The sequence below is a fragment of the Harpia harpyja genome, chromosome 13, assembly GCF_026419915.1.
Source record: "Harpia harpyja isolate bHarHar1 chromosome 13, bHarHar1 primary haplotype, whole genome shotgun sequence".
NCBI lineage: Eukaryota > Metazoa > Chordata > Aves > Accipitriformes > Accipitridae > Harpia > Harpia harpyja.
The window spans coordinates 40281299-40302475 of NC_068952.1; the positions used below are offsets into that span (position 1 = coordinate 40281299).

At 37.2% G+C, this 21177-nt stretch overlaps 1 protein-coding gene across 3 annotated transcripts in view; it reads right to left on the reverse strand.

The window, feature by feature from the left end:
- Nucleotides 1–5931: 5931 nt before the first annotated feature.
- The window catches only part of UNC5D (unc-5 netrin receptor D), a 171095-nt gene continuing 155849 nt past the window's right edge, over nucleotides 5932–21177 (reverse strand). For all 3 annotated transcript variants that reach the window (XM_052806397.1, XM_052806400.1, XM_052806396.1), the window contains 5 exons: nucleotides 20642–20869; nucleotides 18030–18179; nucleotides 14256–14420; nucleotides 12219–12397; nucleotides 5932–9963 (listed from right to left, as the gene is read on the reverse strand). In XM_052806397.1, coding sequence (XP_052662357.1) covers nucleotides 9759–9963; nucleotides 12219–12397; nucleotides 14256–14420; nucleotides 18030–18179; nucleotides 20642–20869 — 927 coding nt within the window. In that variant the 3' untranslated portion in view covers nucleotides 5932–9758. The remainder of the gene's footprint in view (nucleotides 9964–12218; nucleotides 12398–14255; nucleotides 14421–18029; nucleotides 18180–20641; nucleotides 20870–21177) is intronic.

Here is a 21177-nt window from a genome sequence, read left to right on the forward strand (position 1 = left end):
GTACTGCCTTCATTTCTGACGTACCCGAGTGCAGCAGGGCATTAGATGTGGACTGGGGAGCTATGCATGCATGAGGGAATGTGGCATGTAAATAATGAGAATGCCACCCTGCTTCTGTGTTCAATGGAGGCCATCATTCTGTTTCGAAATAATCTGGCAGCAGCCTCTACTTGCAGTGTAATTTCTAAGTGGCTGTTCATTAAATCACAATGCAGTGAACTTCTTATAATAACATACGTTATTTCTCTGCAAACATAATTAATCATGAATAATTTTACAATGAATGTCAAAGGCAGTTAATGTGATAGTCCTATTTATTATAAAGGGTGGCCATTACATTATATGGTGTATGATGTCTTGGATGATAACAACTTAAATGCATGTAATAAAATCTTTGAAGGATATCTTGATTTATAACAGCTTGTCCTAGCATCCCCTGGTATGTATGTATTAATAATACATTTTATAACGTCTCACTTAAGGTAAGGTGAGTGCCATATCCAGATTCTCATTTTGTCAGGCTAGCATATTTGTAGTTGATGCTTAATTGTATGTGTTAATGTGACACAGTGGTAACTGGAGTGTAGATCAAATCCATCCAGAAAAGGGCTATGTACTATGTCTAGCAGAAAGCTGAAGGTTTTGTCTCACCTTTTAGTCTTTGTTTATGTAAAGATACCATCTGGCTAGGATGGCTATGGTAAGGATTTTAAGGGCATATGTATCCCTTTTCCTGAGACAGTGAAGTAAGGCTGACAGTAGCTAAATTATTAAAACCAAAACCCAAACCCAAAACACACAGGGTTGCATTGGCTTAATCCAAGGGCCCATCATCCCCAGTGTCATCTCCCCACACTGGTGATAGGCAAATGTCTGTGCATATGAAGAAGACAAGCACAGATGACACTTGTATTTACTTTCCACCTTCCTTGTCAGGTTGCAATGTGTTGGTGACAGCTACTTAGTAATCAGAGGCTTTCTGACTGCAGGACCGAGTGCTCTATTTGCTGACAGGATATTTCTATTCTTTTAAGTAGGATCTAAGGTTGTGAGCTTATCTGTATGGGGAGGATTAATCAAGACAATGAGTTCTTATCTGCTGCATCTCAGTAAAGGGTATTACAAATCAAAAGATTACATTTACATGGTATAAATGGAACAGGACTCAAAGCTTTGTTTCCAGTGATACAGGATTCAAGGTGCAACCACTTATTGAATGTAGCAATGGAACTATCTGCATTTTAGAAGGAACTGTCAGTTTCTATAGATACGCAGAGAGGTTTTGCATCTCCCATCTTGCAAAAAGCAGAATAATATATGTTGCTTTTGGAGTGCAAAGGACAAAGACGTCCTAGTCGTGGAGTAGGGCTTGTACATACATTCAGACAAATAAATAAGGCATTTTAGTGAAATACCTGAAATCACGTTTTAGGTAGAATGTAATTGGCATTCTTTGGGTTGTAGTTCAGACTAGTATGAAAGCAGGATGATATTCTTGATATTGATTACAATGTTGTCAGTAAAGGGTAAACTTCAGTTCTGGTCCTATTCCCGTAGATTTTGCAGGTTTTCTGGAAAAAGGTGTCTAGTACACAGTTTTCCTGCATAAACTCCCATACAAGGCTCACTATAAAACTAGTGAAGCATCCCAAAGCATTCATATCAGAACATCTTGTTTTATCACACAAATTAATATGCCACTTGTACAGTAATCTGTCAGTAAAAGACTCTTTATTCATAAATAACTGATATGCAGTAATTTACGTCTGTACATTTATTTTCAAAAGGCTATAGCCATACAATTTTTGCAAACCCTACATAAAACATCCAAACTGTCCATTATTACTTTTTCAGTACAATATAACACAGCTGTTTGGCATTACCAAATATATATATGTATATATATTTATATATGTACATGTGCTGAAAAAAGAAGCCAGTGCAGTCTTTTCCAAGGAGTCTTTCCCAAGTATTTTACTGTACAACATTCAGAATTTACATTGATAGAACAAGGCACAGAAAGTGTGGTATGAAGCCAAGGCCATGCTTTTTATTTAATGTTCTTCTCTCTCTTCCTTACTCCTTCAGCTTCATACTAAAAAGAAAGCATTCAAATCTCCGCTCTTTTCTCAGTTCAGAACACACTGAAACTGTTGGGAGAAGCAGGGGGAGGGAAGAATGCTCAGTCAAATGAGCAAGAACCAACATTTTCAGAACCTATTCATTGCGAAAATAAAGGAGCAGAAGAGAAAATAGGTATCTCTAGAGGAATACTTGTGTTTTTTTCTCTTTTTAAAACATTATTATTTATTTTGTATTTGATTAGGTTGAAGTTCCCCCTCCCCTTTTCACCAAAAGGCTGGTCAAAACTTTTGAAAGTTGAAAATGCAATGGAAATTTTTTAGTTAGCTCTAGTCATGCATAACATTGTTTTAAGTCTCACCAGACTGACCAGCATCACATTTTACTTGATCCAAATTAACAAAAGGTATACAGTTAACGTTTTTGTACCCATGTGTAAATTGAGATCAGCAGAGTCACAGTGAGCATGAATTTGATTAAGAGGTGGGAGGAGGCAGCTACATCTCCCAAGTCACAAATTACATGATGTCAGTTTGCTGTTCCCACATATATACCAGAAGTATGTATATGCCACATCCCCAATGAGGCATATATATACGTACGTGTGTGTGTGTGTGTGTACTGCTTACTGATGCATCAGGGAACTTTGTGAGGTTCGATAATGATATCTGGGTTTTAGATTGAAAGTGGAAAGAGTGTGAAAGTCTACAGCTTCATATAAAAATATTCCTCCCTCCCCCTCCAACTTCAGTGCACAAATGGGGCAAAACTGAAGGAATTGCTTGAAGAGGTATCACCACCATAAGGTTAATATTCCAAATTTCAGTATGGGAAATACCAGGTCTTACATTTTTTTCAACTGCAAAAACAAAGCTTCAGTCAGTTCTAAGTGAGGATTTGTTAGGAAACATTCTTGTTCTCTGTAGCAAATACGCTTGCTGTTAGATTCATGTCTTCCCCCTTCTGCTGTATCAGAAAAAAACTTTAACCAGGCTTGGTGCAGTACACCCTTAACTTCATTTTGTGCTACACATTTCCTTTTGGGATTAGACAACAAGATTTATATACAGAGACCAGATAACACAGGGATTTGACATCTTCTTAAATCTGCAGAAGTACATTCTCAACCAAGGTTATCACACCAGGGGCAGACAAACTAAGTAGCTGCTGACAAAACCACGGTTCTACAGTAGGTGAGTGTCTAATCTCATTAGATTACAGTACACTACATTACAGATCAGGGATGGGTCATCTAATCTCCCTATCCCTTAGCTAAATTTTCACAAGTGACTTCAGCTCTAGTTACCCTGTGACAGCAAGGCAAGGAGGCTACCCATTGAATCCTGGCTCACCTGGATTCCCTTGTAAAGCACAAACCAGTTATTCAATACAATTGAACAGCTTATTTAAAAGCAGCTTTTGCAATAGCTTGAAAATTACAATATACCCCTACCCACCCAAGCCCCAGACAAGAAACACTAGTAGAATCTGTACTATTCACCTCTAATACAAAAAATATAGTGGCAAATTCCTAGACATTTATTTTATTTTTGGACAGAACAGTGAACATGGATACTGACAGATTTTTCTTTTACTTGCGGCAATGAGTAGAACATCAGTTGTTTTCTGCATTGCAGATGCTGTTACTATCAAATGATTCTCTAAGCATTCTTTAATCTTAGAGTTATTTATTTATTTTTGTCCATGTTGGAAAGGAGATTTTTGCTACCACTTATGCTAGTATTGGCAATGAGAGAAAAGAGCTAGACTGTGCGTTACTAGAAAATGATTCCTGATCTTTCGCCAGCATACTGAGTTTTATTTGTTGCTACAGGTATTGTGTGCTATATACCTAGTATTTTTAGTTACTGTACTTGCTCAGGAATCCTTTAAGTTTTAAGTAATTTTAACTAGACAGTTTTAATTAGACAATGATTATATATCCAAGAAAGGATATATGTGCCATTTTACATGCTGCTGCGGAAAACCCGCCAGCCTCTTCTGAAGCAGGAATAGTGTCAAGGGAGTAGTTTTACTGAAGCATATACCACAAACGAACAACCCATAGAAAACATTCTTCAGCAGGTTTACCATGAAAAACGTTCTTGGGGAATACTGTTAACCATCTCTACTGCTGTGTAAAAAGTGGGAGAAGTTCCCAAGTATAATTCAAATTAGTAGAAGAAGACTAGAAAGACAAATCTTCAGATCATTCACAGTTGTTAAGGACTTAGAAATAATTTCCTGTTTTCTACTCAGTTAACTACCATCCAAGAAATAATGCAGCCCTTTGCTTAAATCTACATAGGCAGAAACAGACTTGGGGGGGGGGGGATTCAAATCATGAACGGAAGTCCACAACAGTTCCTCACTTGTTTTAGCTGCACTGTATACATAAGCTTTATTATTTGTAGTGGGAAATATTATCTGGAATTGATCAGTTGCTGAATGTTTTAAAACTCTCATATAGCACTATCTCTCAAGTGGAAAAAAAAAGAATGGACCTTTAATATGATGTTAATACCATGGAGTCCTACGACAAGATCCCTGTTTTAGTGATTTATGCTGAATAAGCTTCTCCCTTAACCTGCTGAAAGCAAGATGTGCACAGGCCCATGGAGGAGGAGACCAGCTGTTGGTAGAGATAAAAATAATAACAAAAATAGTTCCCTGTATTTTAAGAGAATTGTGTTGATATCTTTTCATCTATTACAAAAAGCCCAATAAAATTTTTGTGGGAGTACATCTTGGTTTTATGGGACTTGCAGTGGTAAATGAAGTTTGAATTTAAATCTACAAAGCAGGGTTCCTTTCCTTGTGGCTTAAAGGATTTTAATGTAAACTAGTAAGACTGCAAAAGCAGTGTTGTAAAAACTGTAAATTAGCTTTATGATGCTGCAGTCTGGTGGAGCTGTGAAGTGCACCACTTTGGTGACAAAATTGTAAGTCATTTTTAAAATGCAACTATTAGTCTTATATGACTCACAGCTCAGAAATATCTGGGAAAAGTGCTTAGGAGGATGAAAATATACTAGAGCAGATTCTTTGGTGATGTAAAATCAAAATGGCTATTTCACCATCTCTGACTCAGGGCAGCTAGATGGAATCTTAAGTGTGTAACGTTACATTTCTCTTTTTTTTACTTTCTAGTATGTGAAGAGCTTTTAAAAATTATTTTTCAAAAGTTATAATTTATAAAATAGACAAATAAATTATTAATTTCTGGCCTCTAATCCTGCTTCAGATGTTCCTTTACATCTGTGTTCTGGATCAAATCATATATGTGTGTGTGTGTGTGTATATATATATATACACACACACATACATACAGATTTCCAAAAAATTTTCTTAACATAGATGTTAAAAATGTGCTTATAGAATTTCAAGATTTCTAATAATGTTCAACATACCTATTTATATAGCATTTGCATACAAATTCTAAATTATTATTCTGAGAGAATACTTACAGCAGGCTTGCAGTGAGCTGGCAAAGTCAGCTGCTTTCTACTGCAGAAAATAGGAAGCAAACATTTAACATCTTGTATTGTTTAGCTGTTTGTTAATGGTAACAAAACCCATGTGGCTGCCCCATTTATATGGTAGCAGAAGCATTTACCTAAAAACCGTTTTAATTTCTCCATCTCTAAAACCGGGACTCTGCATAAAAAAGGGAGGAGAACTGGCATAAGCCTCTGTAAGTAAAAGTGCTAAGTGCTATTAATATCATGCCATGATGCTAACAGAAAACAACAGAAAGAGAGCATCTGAAAACAGGCATGTGTATATCAGACATACCAGGTAATCAACAGATGCAGCGGGGGGAAAGGGAATAGAAAAAAAACGTTTTTTTTTTCTTTTTTTTTCTTTTTTCTTTTTTCAAATAGAAAAAAGCCTGGTTTTCCACTCAAAAGTCTAACGTAAGTTCTTATTGTCCAGTTACTGCCTACCAATATCCATCATTAGCATAGAGAACAAATAATTTACTTTTGGGGATTTTTTTTTTTTATGATTTTGACATCTTCTCTGTCACCTCAGTCTTTTTTTTTCAGCTACGTGTTTTTTCCTCACAGGTTTTATTTGCTGGATGTTCAGGATGTACTAGCCTGAGTAATTTGCATAGTAAAGTCAGCTACTGTATTCTCGGGCATCCTGCAGTCTCTTGCAGGCGTTTCTTGTGGCTTTATGCTATATAGCAAGATCTTAATCCTCTGTGATTGATACTGAATGTGGGAACAGCAAGAAACTGAGGAAATGGAGGAATTACATGATTTAGCCTGTGTTCCTGTTGAAAAGCAGGTTATTGGTCGCTCCATCTCCAAAAAGATACAGAACTAGAGATGATACAGAGAATAACAGCAAGGATGTTCAAAGAAGTAGAATAAACCAAGGTTTTTCAGCCTAGACAAGAGAGTGAGTGGAAATTAAATGTGAGAGAAGCCTGTAAAAGAATGCATAATATATGGATAAGGTGATTTGGTAACAGTTACTCAGTATTCCTCACTGCACAGAACTAGGGGAACCCAGTGCAATTGTTAGGCAGCACGTGTTATACGAAAGGAAAGCTTGGAAAGGAAGGGCTGTTTAAAAAAAAAAAATGCAAAAGATTGTGGCAGTTGTTTCTTCTGGATATTGTTCATGAAGGCCAAGTGTTTCAGTGGGTTCAAAAGGGATGAGTCAGTTTGTTGAAGGACAGTATCAGTGATTCTTAGACACAGTGGTCCAAATGCAATCCCCCTGCTGAGGAAGTCCTTCAGTACAGGGCATGTTTCTTACACTGTTTCCCTAAACTTTCAATCCTGGTCACTATTAGAGATAGCACACAAGACTAAATGGATTTTCACCTGACATAGTATGGCAGTTCTTACAAGATTCAGGTGTGCAGCTGGATAAGCTCACATGAGAAATGTAGGCTAGTGGTTTGGTTACTGTTTCAAACCCCATTACAGTGCGAGAAAGGTAAATAAGTAGTATTGTGGCATTTCTAGTCCACTTACTTAATAATACCAGAGCATCAAAACAATAATAGGTTACAAAAAGTCAGAGTTCTTGATTCAGATTCACTAAAGAAAGATGAGTAACAAAGAAGCTGCTTTAGCAAAAGTGAAGAAAAACCAGGAAACAAAACCTAAAGGGAAACAACAATACTCTATTGAGCACTGTAAAATTAAAATCTTACCTTGGGCCCAAAACTGAACGGTTTCTTTTCTGGCATTGTAAGAAACTTTGACATTTATTCCTTTTCAGTACGTTAACTAACTCAGACACTAGACTTCATTGGATTTTGGTGTACAACCCAGATCCCTTCACTCTGAAGGCCCTTTTAGATGTACTTTGGAGGAAGTCACTCTAGACAGCTTCTGGTTTCTCTCTCTCTCTAGGCTTTACCGACCATTCAGTAGGCAGAGTTGGGTGTTGCTGTACATAGAGGTTTTTTTCAAAGCTACCCAAGTCTTGAAAGTAAACACTGTGCATTTCCTGAGAAAAAGCTTTAAGGTCTGAGGTCCATACAGCACCTCTTTTGACCTCATATGCTGTGTGTAGCTCACATATGTTTGGAATACAAGAAGAGAAAACACATACAGCTCTTCGGAGTGACATGAATATGTTACAGCACCTGCAGGGTAGTACTTAGGTCTCTGTTGTGGTAGGTAACCTAAGCTAGTTTGAAAATTAAAACTGCATCTGAGGAGAAGCTGAGAACAAATTAACTGATGGAGAGTAACTGTAGCTGGTTTCCCAGACAACGACAGCTCACTAAAACTCCACTGCTTTTCTGTGGATGCCATTCCCTGGTTTTTTTTTTCTTTAATTCATGATATTTTGTCCAATGAAGAACAGGTTTCTGAGGAGGAGGACTGGAAGTCGCTAGAAATATAATTCAAACACAGATAGAACCATGTGCTGCTGAAAACAGTGGCAGCTTGCTGCCAAATCAGCTGGTATTTTTGTCTCAGTCTTAAGTATGCTTGCAGCCATTATGATTTTCCACTGCAAACAGGAACTCTCATGGCAGGCTGCATGAAATACTAAAGTGCAGAAAATGTTTGGGGAAGCCTAAGTATTTAGAAGTCTAAGACTATTCCAGCCCGCTGAGCTGGGAAAGCAATGAAATTTGCAATTTCAGATGAGCGAGAACAAGCAAAGTCTTACGTCAAGAGTTGTTCATCATACCTTTCAGAACTGGAATCCTGGGTAAAGAAATAGTTTCAGATTATTACAGATTTGCACACTAAGTACCTACCCTGTGGCCTATCATGCTGCTCTCGGCCAAATACGGGGGTAAAAAAACCCCCCAGAATGCTTGTTTTCAATTTCTTGCATTTCCATAAAGCTCCTAAAGTCTTGTTTATGTTCCTGCTTTATACTGATTGTATTCCTATCACCAAAACTGATAGCCTAGGGCCAGAGCTAATGAGCACCTTGGCTAATTTTAAAGAATATGAGAGTAAAAATAATGGTTAAATTTGGCTCAGTACCAGTTCCACTAGGACACGCTCACAGTGACAGCTCTCTTTTTGGTTCAGTTGAAGTAATAAATTATTTTTGTACAAAATGGATAAAAAATGAGGAGAATTCTCTAGTTAGATTCTGGTTTTGGAGGTAAATGCAATATGTTTGTAACTAAACCAAACGTAACACAGCCAGCTTTATATCCTGTGAAATTTCCAGATTGTACAATGAAATCAAGCCAATTTTTGGCAGTATCATGTGGGGTTTCTGGTTTCAGTCTGAAAATGAACCAAAAATTAAGCTTTGCTGATTTGACTTCACCTTTACTTTTTAGTTTAGCCCCAGAACATGAAACAATAAAAAAAATGCATAAACTTGCTAAAATAGGGCTGGCAATTTCCTGCATTTTATTTGGTGGCTATATCCACCCCCAAAGAAACATTTTTTTGACTAAGTTTGCAGACCAAGAACTTTAGAAAATTTCTCTCTCACACATGCACACTCTAATTTCACAGAGAAGGGTTTTGTTCTGTTATTCTGTTAACAGGAATAGGCAGGAAAGCTCTGCAGCAAATGTACATTCATTAAGTGAATTTTTAAAAGAAATTGTTTGGAATGCACATGATATCAATTAAATAGTTATGAGATCTTCTAATTCCTCAAACATCTGAACAGGATAAGGCCAGATTTTCTTTTTTTCTGTAGCAGATACAAAGTGACAACATGATATCAAATGACATTTTAAACCCACTCTTTAAGTGTGGTAAGTTAGAGATGCAGGACAAAAGGGAGTCAAGGCCCCAAGACGACAAACTTTTAAACTAGGATTAACCTCTGGTGGCTCTAAATACTCAATATCATATTTGCTGATTTTCACTAGGCATTATATTAGCATTACTCTTTCCTAAATACATTATGTCATAATATTTACCTTTTATGGTTCTGTATCTCACTCTTTCCTGCCCCAGGAATGATAGACGTGTAGTTTGGTTTCTGACATTAAAACATGAATTTTAAATGAGAGAGGACAGGGAGAAGCTTGTGTTTTCCTTATTACTGAGATGATTTTTAGTAGGGCTTCTGCTCCTCCAACTGAAAACTGCATTGTGGAAATGAGTGTCTGTTTCCATACACACTGTGCAGAAACCCTTATTTCCTCCCTGCCAAAGAGAATCTCTAGTGTAATAGTCAAAGCTGGCCGTCAGTTCTTGAATGGAAAAAAGTGACTAAAGTCCATTTTGTCTGCTGTAGTTGAAGTCAGGCTCCTCAATCTCAGTTTCTGTTATGTCTGAGATTTTGGAGTGTGTCCTTCCTATTTCTTCCAGGGCACAGGCTAGGGAGTCAAGATCGCCATCATGTTGATGTCGGGCTTCCCAGAGGTCCAGAATGACAGCAGATGGACTGCTTTGTGTAGCAAAATAGGAGAGATTCCTAAAAGGAGGGGAGAAAAAGGTAAAACAAAAAGGATGAAGAACAGCATATACTGTAGCTACCATGAATGTGAAAGTGCCCTCTGTTGGGCCTAGTGCTATAGATGCGTTTAAAAAACAAAAAACCTTCAGCAAGACCTAGATGAGATGAGTGGAGGGAACCCCGAAGAGGGGACACAATGGTGCATTTATTCTTCAAATGTCACTTGCTCAGTTTAGCAGAAGGAGAATGAACAAGGGACTTGTATATTCTGAGGTACATAAATGCTGGCCAGCAGCACCATCCTGTATAATTCAGAAAACAAGTCAGTTCTGGAAAGCATCATTAGTAAACTTAGCAAGTATTTGTCAGGGAGAGGAATTATATAACTTAAATTGATGCTTGTGATTATGTGAAGATATGACATCTTTTAATTTGTAAATTTATATCTTATTTATATGTAGTGTTTAGGACTTTGCAGGGATGAGATTTGCAAATAATTTGGTAAAACAAAGCGTGTATCTTAAGCACATTACCCTATAACTCCTTCTATTTATGGGCTTTGGACATAATAATCTGAATAAATATATTAACTTCACATTCACAAGCATAAATGTTATTTATACATTTGTATTACATATAGATAGATATATAAAAATACAAGAAGAAACAGATTAACCTGTAGCACAGAAAAGGAAATTTGGACTTGAATGCTATTGTTTGGTTTTTTAAACCAACTCCAACATAATTAAATATTTGCTACTGACCATTTTTGGGCTGTTACTCATCAGTGAAAAACAGGCAGATAACATTTTTTTTTTCCCCTCAAGCTTTGCTAATTACCTTTCCTCAGGACATTAATCTCTATTGGTGATGAAAAGTTAACATACAGTGACCAGTTTGTGTATGTGTAGTACAATTCCAGCTTTGAAGAAGTTCTTTGTAGCAACAATATGAATAGTTTTAGTGCATTGCAAGAACAGATTACTGTCTAAACTGAGGAACTAAAGCCAGGCTGTTACTCTTGTCAGGTAATACCTTGACTGCTACTAGTAATACCTAGACATAACTACTAGTATGGCAGTGGCCTGTATTTTGAAATAGATGGGGGAAATATTACAATGACCCTAATGGATTATGCTCTACAGCAGGTATGTGGAAATCTATGAAGTCAAGTATTTGTGCTCTACCATCTGGTTTTATAACTACATTTTGGGTTGTTTAAAACTGCTCAACAACTTCCTTTTTCTATCTATGAATTTGATTTTATAAAAATAATAGATATTGCAAAGACCCTACCAGGTGTCTCCAACACAGAATCAAAAGTTTAAGGGTTATCACAAATTTGATCTTACACAAGTCAATGTAATCTCCTTAGTACACTGTCTCAGTTTCCTGAGAAAGAGAAATCTCCAGCTTCCTCTACGCACGAGGAACAGAAACCAGGGGAGATTAAAGTGCCTGACAACAGGTAGTAAACACTGCTAAGTAAAGCAGAATGTTCTGACTCTCTCACTGCTGCAAGACTATAAGTTACTTTTTTTCTTTGGTTCAGATGTGGTTTATTGAGATTCCCATGCAAAGCAACAAGTCAATGAAAAGTTATTTTGCTTAAGTATCCCTCTTCCCTCTACCCTCTTGGGAACATATTTATGGCATTCGTGACAATCGGAAAAATATTTCTGTGAGTGAACTGCCTCCACCAATTTAATTTAGCCAAGTGGAAAAAGCAAAATAAGTAATAAATCAGTTTTTACAGCTTCTTTCAGTTTTAATAATCATAATATTATTACTCCTAACAGTAGAGCATGACTTTCTTTTTTAAATATGTCTTTTCCTTGGAAAAAAAAAATCTGCAAAATGTTTAATTAATTTTGGAATAGAAAATATGTAGACAGAAGCCAAGGCAACAGGCCATATGGTTTTTATGAGAGAACACGCAACCTCCGGAGTCCTTCTAGTCTCGTACTTTACCAAGACCCCACTCTTGTGGGTGTACAAAGAAAAGGTCCAGCCCAGAACAAACTGACCTTAGAAGCAAACATACATCAGATAGGACAGGGCACACTGATTTATTCAGAGGAGAAGGCAGTTCCTGTTTTCAGCAACTAGTCGTATATAAAAGAATGTATGAACTACAGCTTATCCTTGAGAGTTAAGTATGTAAATTACTATGCACACATCTTTAATACCAGCAGACAAAGAAAACCATAACAGCATCAAATTATTGCCATTGCATATGTAAATGTTCACCTTTCAAAATTGCCTTCCATTACCTGTTAATGCTGGTTTTTTGTGCTAACATCTGCCAGTCTTTGCCTTTGGCGTTGGGTGTGTCAAATGTTGCACAGATTCGTTGTCTAATGGAGTAGGGGATTTTGAATGCTTTTGGACCCATCTGTGCAGGGAAGTTGCTGTCGTCATGTGCAAAGAAAGTGATGGTTTCTCTTTCATTCTACACAGAATATAAAAGCAAAGCAGTTAGGGCATCAGGCTTTCTGTCTAGGTGGGTCTGTAGGTGGCTCTCTTTAGCGCAGTAACAGAGTAACACCAAGAGTCCTATGGTACACTCCTGCTGAGAAAAGGGGAAGTGAGACAGGATTTCTGCACAGAATCTTCAGAATGAGAACAGCTGTGAATGCAGACAGTTCTGTACTCTTTTTGCTGCCTTGTTATGCAGGGATCTATCTGCCTGCAGTGAGCCTGTCTATGTATACCTATTGGTGTATCAAGTCTGCTTTTGGAGAAAGAAAGAATCAAACCTGAGCCTGCTGAGAATCCAGCTGCAGTTTGTAAAACTGACAACAGAAAATTGAATAGCTAAGAGGTATTTTTCTGATTTGTGAAGGAACTTCTAGAACATCACAAGCACTTATGTATAAAAACATTTTAAACAGTGTCATTTTCCTTCTACAAGTTTCCTCTTTTTTTTTTATTTTTGTGTTACAGATGAAGTCCAATAGAGCAGAGATGGAATGCCACAAAAGCATATGGGTTTCTAAATCTTTAATTGCTTAAGCCTAAAATATGGACACATAAATCTCACATTTGTGATTTTTTTAAAAAACACCTGAATTCTATAAGTACCTCAGTTCTTCCATATTAAAAATGTCTTTGGAATCCAGGTCCTTTTGTAGATCTGGCCCATTCTTTTCCTATGAAATTATACCACTCTTGTGTAATAGAGTCACATTTCCATGCGTTATTCGTTTCAGTGCAATGCAGCATAAATATTAAACAACAATGATGCTATAGTCTCTTCATATAACATTTATGACACATCCCAAAAGTCATCCATGCAAAGTAATAGCGGTGCTGTAGATATCTCTCATGGTCTGACTGTTTAAATTAAATATGCAGAACAATAGTAGAGTTTCATACCCTGCACATGTGAGATAAGCTACTGCTACCTGGTTAGTTCAACAAATTGTAGTATTCAAGTATTCAGTTGTTATTTATGTATTTTTTTAACAGTCAAATTATCCTCACTCTTCAATCATTTTTTGAGATAGGTATGAGAAAACCTTCCATGCTAGCAAATCCATTTGAAGACAAAATTGTAACATGCTTTGGGGACTTGTGGACAGATAGGTCCCTTAAAAAAAAAAAAAAAAAAAAAAAAAAAGGGAGGAAAAAACCCTGCAGCAGCAACACTCTATTGAGAGATATATAGAATGACAGAAGTTTTTTATGAAATAACAATAAAGAACCAGTAAAATGCTTGGCCGTGTTCTGAGGATGTTTTTATACAGAATTATGCTTGTGGTTTTCTTATTTAGTTGCTGCATTCTCTGCATAGTGCATTTAGCAATGATCATATATCTTTAATCCAGAAGTATTAATCTGAATTGATCAACAAAGATGTTCAATAATCTAAAAAAAGCAGCTGAAGTTTTCATTGCTGTAGGACACATCACCAGCTTGCTTGACTAGATGTTTGATATCTTTCACCTGTGAGCAAAGCTACCATCCTTGCAAGACATTCTGTGTATACAAAAATGCTCTAGTAAGTGAGTAGTCAGTGCCTAACAGCATATAGGCAATCCATCCATTTTCAACTCTCAGTGCTCTGCAAACTATCAAAACCTTTTTGCAAGAAAACTATTACCACCAACTCAAATATAAATTATTTTTAGTGTTGTAGAATCTCTGTGCTTTGATTTCTGCTGGAAATGGAATTGGTAGGGCTTTATATACTTGTTATAGTTTTGAACAGGGCATAAGAAAGGATAGAAAGGACAAAAATGGGGAGGGATCATGTCACATACTACACAGCAACTTAACAAAACAAAAAAAGAGAGAGAACACTTTACCTCTAGAATGGATGTCTGGATCTGTAGGATTTGCTCATGACCCTTGACTTGTCGGACGCAGATCTTGCAGGACAGCTGTGTAGTTGCAGGTGTGTAGCGCTCCAGTGAAAAGGCACAGTGCAGCGGCTTCTGGCTGCTGCACCACACGCGAGAGAATGGGACTTCCTGTGAGAGAAACGTTTCCCACAAGAACAGGGAAGCAGGCATGAGAGAGAGAAATTGTGACAATCGCAAAATAGGAAAAAAGTCCATGATTTTTCTCTGCAATTGCATTTTTACTAGCATCCCTGCAAACTCAAAGTAGGACAAACCTAATAAGTGACGATTCAATTGATAAATACTGAGATGTTACATTTACTGAAAGCTTAGATTTCATTCAGTGACATACATGATGAGAGACTCCCATCTAAAATGAAACTCGAGAAAGATGCACTCTTACTCCAATCTGTGTCTCCTTGCCATCACTTTGTACTACAGAATCCAAAAAAAGGAACTTCAAATCAAGAACTGTTCTTCCTCTGTAAGTTAATGCAGCATAGAGCATGACAGCGTATTTTTTCTATATTTATGTTCCATCCGAATTTAAAAACACCCACCTGCCTGGGTAGTCACGTGCAGCCCACTGCACATCATTGGTCAGTCTCAGTTTTACTTCTTAGTTTCATCCTGTTATATTCTGTGACTACTTTCAGTGACTCCTCTACTTCAGCCAGGGACAGTTTATGGGATGAATGCCCTCATCAAATGCTACATAGACAACTGCAGCAATTAATCATCAGAGATTTCTGGCATCTCTGGTTGCTTTGAGTTCCTAAAAATGTACGGAAATAGACAGGAGAAGTACATAGGGGGCAACTAACTTCTGTTTTATGATTACTTTGTAAATACCAAAGGTCTCTTGCTGGTCTCCTCTCTTAACGCTTTTGGAACACTTCTTTTTTTTTTTTTTTTTTTTTTTTTTTAAATCCTAAACTAACATCAGCTACAAACCCACTATGGTGTTCCACACTGTAGCCATGAAGGCCTGTAAATAGTAAAAACAATTAAACCAAACATGTTCTCTGTTAATTTCAAGATATTGGAAAATACTGTAGAATTGGCAACCTGGAGAAGAATGTAAAAGGGAAAAAAGACTGATATTAATATTTCATTTTATTATATCTTAGCATTCATCCATATGATTATGGGACAGCATTAAACAGCTTCAGTGAGCAATTATTCTAACACGAGAAAACTACTTTAAAGATTTTTACGTTAGTTTTTCTAGAGGAGGATTATGGATTTTCAGATTACTCTGTCCCTTTTTCACACACTACTTTTAAATTTTAGAATTTATTTGAAAGGCATGTGAAGCTGATCCTTCAAAGAAAATACAGTAATTACTATATGCAAAATTTAATCTGGGCATGCATTCTGCTTGCATTTTTCAGAGCTTTATAAAGGGTTAATAAATGACAGACAAGGACATAAAATGTGCTGCCTGTAGGCAGCTATAATTCCTTCAGTATTTAATACTGATAGTTATAATTGAGTGACCTGTCAACTAGTCACTTGTCACAGTTAGCTGTTTAAATCAAGTAAACCATGAATTTAACTTAAACGATCAGTTTATATATATGGAAGCTCACCTAAAAGCTTACAGCTCAGAAAACATGCATTTCTTCTTTCTTGTCTTCCTATAAGCCATTTCTACTGGACTTAGGTTGCGATCTTTTCTGTGCCCCTGAGGACATTAGCTATGCACTGGTAATCTGAGAATATACAGCTTCAAAGATCAGCCTCACCCTATACTTTAAAGTACAGTCAAGACTAAGCTAGGGAGAATATTGTTGTACTCATAGCTGATAATGCAGTTTACTGCTTCTTAAGAGTGTCTCAGCCTATCTGTAACGATGCACTAAGTGATAATGATAAGCTCTGCGTTTAGATCCTGAGTTGGTAGCAGTAGCAAGGTACCAACAGCGATAAAGAAAACATTAGCAAAATACTAGAAGTGGAGCAACTGTAATTAGATTTTTCCAGAGTAATCATCTCTGCTTTCATTCAGAGTAGAAGAATCACTCAGCTGAAAAGAATTATATGAAACATAATACAGGGGGGCAAAGCATGGTGGAAAGATGAGTGTTTAAAGTATTCCAGAAATGCTTGCAGTTTTATTCTCCCTTTGTAATTAAGTTCCTAGCAGACAGAGGGAATGTAAATCATCTCATAGCTACAGACAGACACTGGATCCTCTAAGAGACACAAGATGCTAGGAGGACAGCTGCTTTTAACCCCCAAAGGTGCCTGTCTGGCTTCTTAACATGCTTGTCACAGCCTCTTCCTGCTCTAACACCCAACCAGTTTTTAAGGGTTCTCCCTAGTTACTTGTGAACATGGTGGGAAGGATGCCAAGCACTCAGCATCTGCTCCTGCAGGATGGCCAGGACAAACAAATGCACTTAGCAGAGTCTGGAGAAATTCTGACTACCACCTGCCATTAACTGCTTTTATGCCACAGTTTTACATGATGATTTATTCATCTGTTCAAGCCTTGAAGCAGGATCTTTACTTGTCTGAGAAGTCATTAACATAAGTCTTGCCTCATTGCACTATCTGATAATGGTTTCATTTGGTGGACCAAATGACAATTATGCAATAGGCTCCTTCCAGTTGTTCTTGACAACCAGAGCAGCCAGCTTGTTTTTAAAGTGTGGTATGCAGGAGAGAAAACAAGTAAACACTGGAAGAAACTCCACATGAAGAAGTAGATTTTTTTTTTTATATATAAAAAGGCTGGAACCAAATCAGAGCTGTCAAGAGAGTTGGGACATTTCACAACACATTTCACTGAGAGGGAAATACAAAGCCAGTATAAGTTGTTCTGCAGTTTCTCTTAGGAACAATTATTACCTGTCCAAGTCATCCAAACTATACTCAATTATAAAATGTAAATATTTATTTGGCTTCAGTATCAGCACTGTGTCAGACCATTCTGTCAGCAGAGGTTGTTTTGCACATGCTTCTTTTTAACCCTGAGTGGCTGCTGAGAGAATGGGAATGTGCCTACTATGATCAAAATCTTCAGCAGGTCTGCCGTTCTATGCCTGCCTTAAAGCCAGCACAGCACTTAAGCATTCTTCTGTGGGTTATGGCTCCCTCATCTGACTTTTTATTTTTTGTTTTTATCTTGCAGCAATAAATTTAATAGCTGCTTTGGACTGTGCCTCTTGCATTAAATTCAGCAAAGTGAGGTCCTTGCAGTGCATGAAGATAAATACAGAGAAATTTGCACTGGCTATCATGTCTTGTTTTAACAGCACCCTGCAGTTCAGTTTTGACTGGGAACTCTGGACTATTACTTGCCAACAGAGAACAAAAATTATATTAACCTGAGGTTAATATACCATAAGCAATATATTTATTCATAGAAGTTGTACGTGGCATTAAGAAAAGTGCTGAACTGCACACAAAGTATTTTGAGGCCTCTGAGTCACTCTCAGAACTTTGCATGCACCAGGGACTCACAATCAGCAAAGGAGGTAATGCCCCAAAGAAATAACTTTGCAGAAATTATCAGGCAGAAATAATCCTCCCTGAATTCTTAACTACAAAGAAACATTGAGGCTAGACTAGCAAAATCATAAGGCAATGCATTTTTATTGCATACTCAGAGATTAAAACCACACCTTTCAAAAATAAAAGGGACCATTGTCTTTTCTGGGTTATGCCTATACCAGTGAAAATTCTCACTTCCTCTGAATTCAAATGTAAACAGATAAAATTGACAAGTACCTGACATGCAGTAAATGGTTTAATTCTCCAAAGGAAAGGAGGGATATCAAGGACAGATATCTGAAGACTGAAGGTATTCCCTTTGAAATGCAAAAGCTTGGGTTCCTCCAGTAATTGTCCTCCTTGGAGTTTTTCATCCGAAACCACTTCCTGCAACCGCAGAGGAGGAAAGAATTTTTTCAGTATTAGGAACAAATACCAAATCTAATGAAAATCCATCTTTATGGAAGGTGAAAATACATCTTTATGTTTACGTACAGCATATCAGGGTACAGCGGTGGAGTATTTCTCTCATGGGCCAGATGACAGTATGACACACTTGACATACAAAGCTCAGTGAGATATTTACTTAACAGACTAAAAGGAAGATAGACAACATAACGCATGCTTGGTGAATAGTCTACTCAGTTACAGATTAAATTGACAGCAGTTTTGGTGAGAAAGTACTCTCAGGACTTTAAAGAGCACTGAAAGAAACACACCAAGGGTACGCTTTAGACAAAATGCTTCAGTTTCATTTCGCCTCTCTTGGACATTTTCAGAATTACTGGACAAGATCCTGAGCAATCTTGGAAGGGCTCACTTTGAGCAGGAATTTGCACTACAGCCCTCTAGAGGTCTGTTCCAACCTAGATTTTTATATAATTCTGTGAATTTAAAACATAATAGTAAAAAAATGACCCCTGCCTGTACTTACACAATGTTTGTTCTTGTACTGTTACAGTAAAAATACTACTAGTGAGGAAGGAGAGCTTGCAGAAGTCTTTAAAAATCAGCTAGCAAGCAGTCTTTCAAAACTACCTTTTTTTATCCACATAAATTATAAAAAAATCTGTGTGCATCAAAGAGGTTTAGTGCTTGTCAGTAGTGAAGTTATTATTAGAAGAGCTACTGGAATCATTGTGACCTTCTGAAAATATAATGACTGCTAGAGCTTTCTGAAACTATAATAATGGATTTCTATTATAAATGAATTTACAGGCATTCAGTTTGTTTTAACTCCTAATGGCTGGGTTTATATAAAAGAAGGAATAAGAAGGGAGACTTTAGTTTTTGATTTTCAACTGCAAAGGGAATAGCTTATTTCATAACTATTTTCAAAATTCCCTGCATGTGTTGGAATTTTTTTTTTACATGTACCGTAGTTGTATAAACACTGCTCCACCTTTCATAATGCACATGGTCCTTAATTCCACAAGGGTCAGCAGGACTACAGCAAAACACAAGATACAAGGGACTTGGTTCTCTCTTATTTTGAGAGCCAAGTTTCCCAACACACTAGGAATTGCATAAAGGGCAAAGTCATCCATTAGAATGGCAAGTAAGGTAAGTTTTCACACAGGAACAAAGTGAAAAATCAAGCAACTTTATGTCTTATATAGGACTGCACCATAAAGGATTAACAGTGTCAAACAAAACTTGGGTAAGCCCAACTCCAATACTTTATTCCAAAAAATCTGTACCTTCCATGTTCGCCACTTAATATTTACACTAGCATGAAGTTGATGCAGCATGCTTTTAAGGAAGTATAATTTCATAAATATACAGTTGTCTCATTATGTACAAACACCCTGTTCTAATTTCTGTGAATGCAGAAAACTGGTAATTATTCTTCTAACAATTTTCGACAGACTCATCTAGGAAAATACTGGTAGCCTGTGAATTGTGTCTTATAAAGGGTATAATTACAAAGCTATTGTAAGTCTTTAACAATCCTTTCAGTGGCTTTGCTTTTATTAGAGGCACATAGACATTAGTGCGTGCTTCATTAAGATTCATGTTTCTGTTCTGTACAATAGGAAAAGGAGGCAAAAATTCATCTGTCACAACTGTCTTCATTTCAGTTCCCAAAAGACGACCATTTTGTTAAAGCTTCTGAGTTTACTAAGGCTGCAAAAGCCAGGGAATTTCATTGGTTTGTCTTCGAATACCATGTAGAAAAATCATGCTAATTTTAATAGCCTCTTGGGGATAGTTTTGTGTTGGTTTTTTTTTTAAAGGGGAAATGCACGATCATAATTTAATTTTTGTTTAAAAAGATGGTGATGCAATCTCTTTCTTCTTGCTCAAATTGTAAACAGGAGAGGAAATCCTGAACTGACTAATGACAGTGCAAGGGTAACGAGCGTGATAAATGCTATACATCAAATGATAATGACTTACATTTTCTACTTGTAGTGGAGTAGCACTCAGCTCCAGATGCAAGCAAGCTCTGCCTGTGCCATGTAGCAGCCAAGGCACTGAGCCCAACCTAACACTCTTTGCTTATCAGCTGTAGCTTTGTGCTGTGTTAACCATGGCTACATGATTTTTGGTTAGTCTAGAATGTGGGCAGAGTGGGTTTCCATCTGCCTGGCAAAAAATGAAAAGACAGTTTGGCTGTCCTACAGCTCTTGCAGTGTAAATCCACAAGCGAAAAAAACACTGCAGAGAAATTAAGGGACTGACTTACTCCAAGTCATGCAGCAGCAGCATAAAAAACCCCACAGTATTCTCATTCATTTGAGTTCTGGACTGTTGCTCTTGCCCAGGGACTATCCCCAGGAATAAAGGAATTTTAGTACTCGATGGAAGAATAACTAAAACCAAAATAACAAAGTGAAACCATTTACCTGAAATGCACAAGGTGTGTTATCCATACAATATACTCTCAGATTGTAATCCAGAGAATTGCAAGACAGGCAGCCAAAAACCGCTACTTTCAGCTGTCGAACGGCACAGTCAGAGATCGGTTCTCCAATAAGAGCATAAGTTCCAAAGCTGTTTAAGAGAATGTGACAGGCATAAGGATCCAACAGGCAGTAGCAAGAAGTAGTTTCCTCTTCCACAGACATCACTTCCTGCAAAATGAAACTCAGGTTAAAAAAACCTAAAATAATAAAATCAATAGGCCTTGACAATAGGAATCATGACATTATTTTTTAATTTTTATTCAACTAGAATGTAAAGTATTTCTGAGAGCCCGTCTGCACACTCTTTGACCTCAGGGAAAGGGAGAAGGTAGACTACCTATATGAGTAAATACTCACTATTTAGCCCTGAGTCAGCAATAGGATTTATGGCAATATATTGTGCAGAATTCAATGTGTACAGCATATAATAATCATGATGATGCGTAAGCAATTTTAGCATCTTTTTTCAAGTGCTC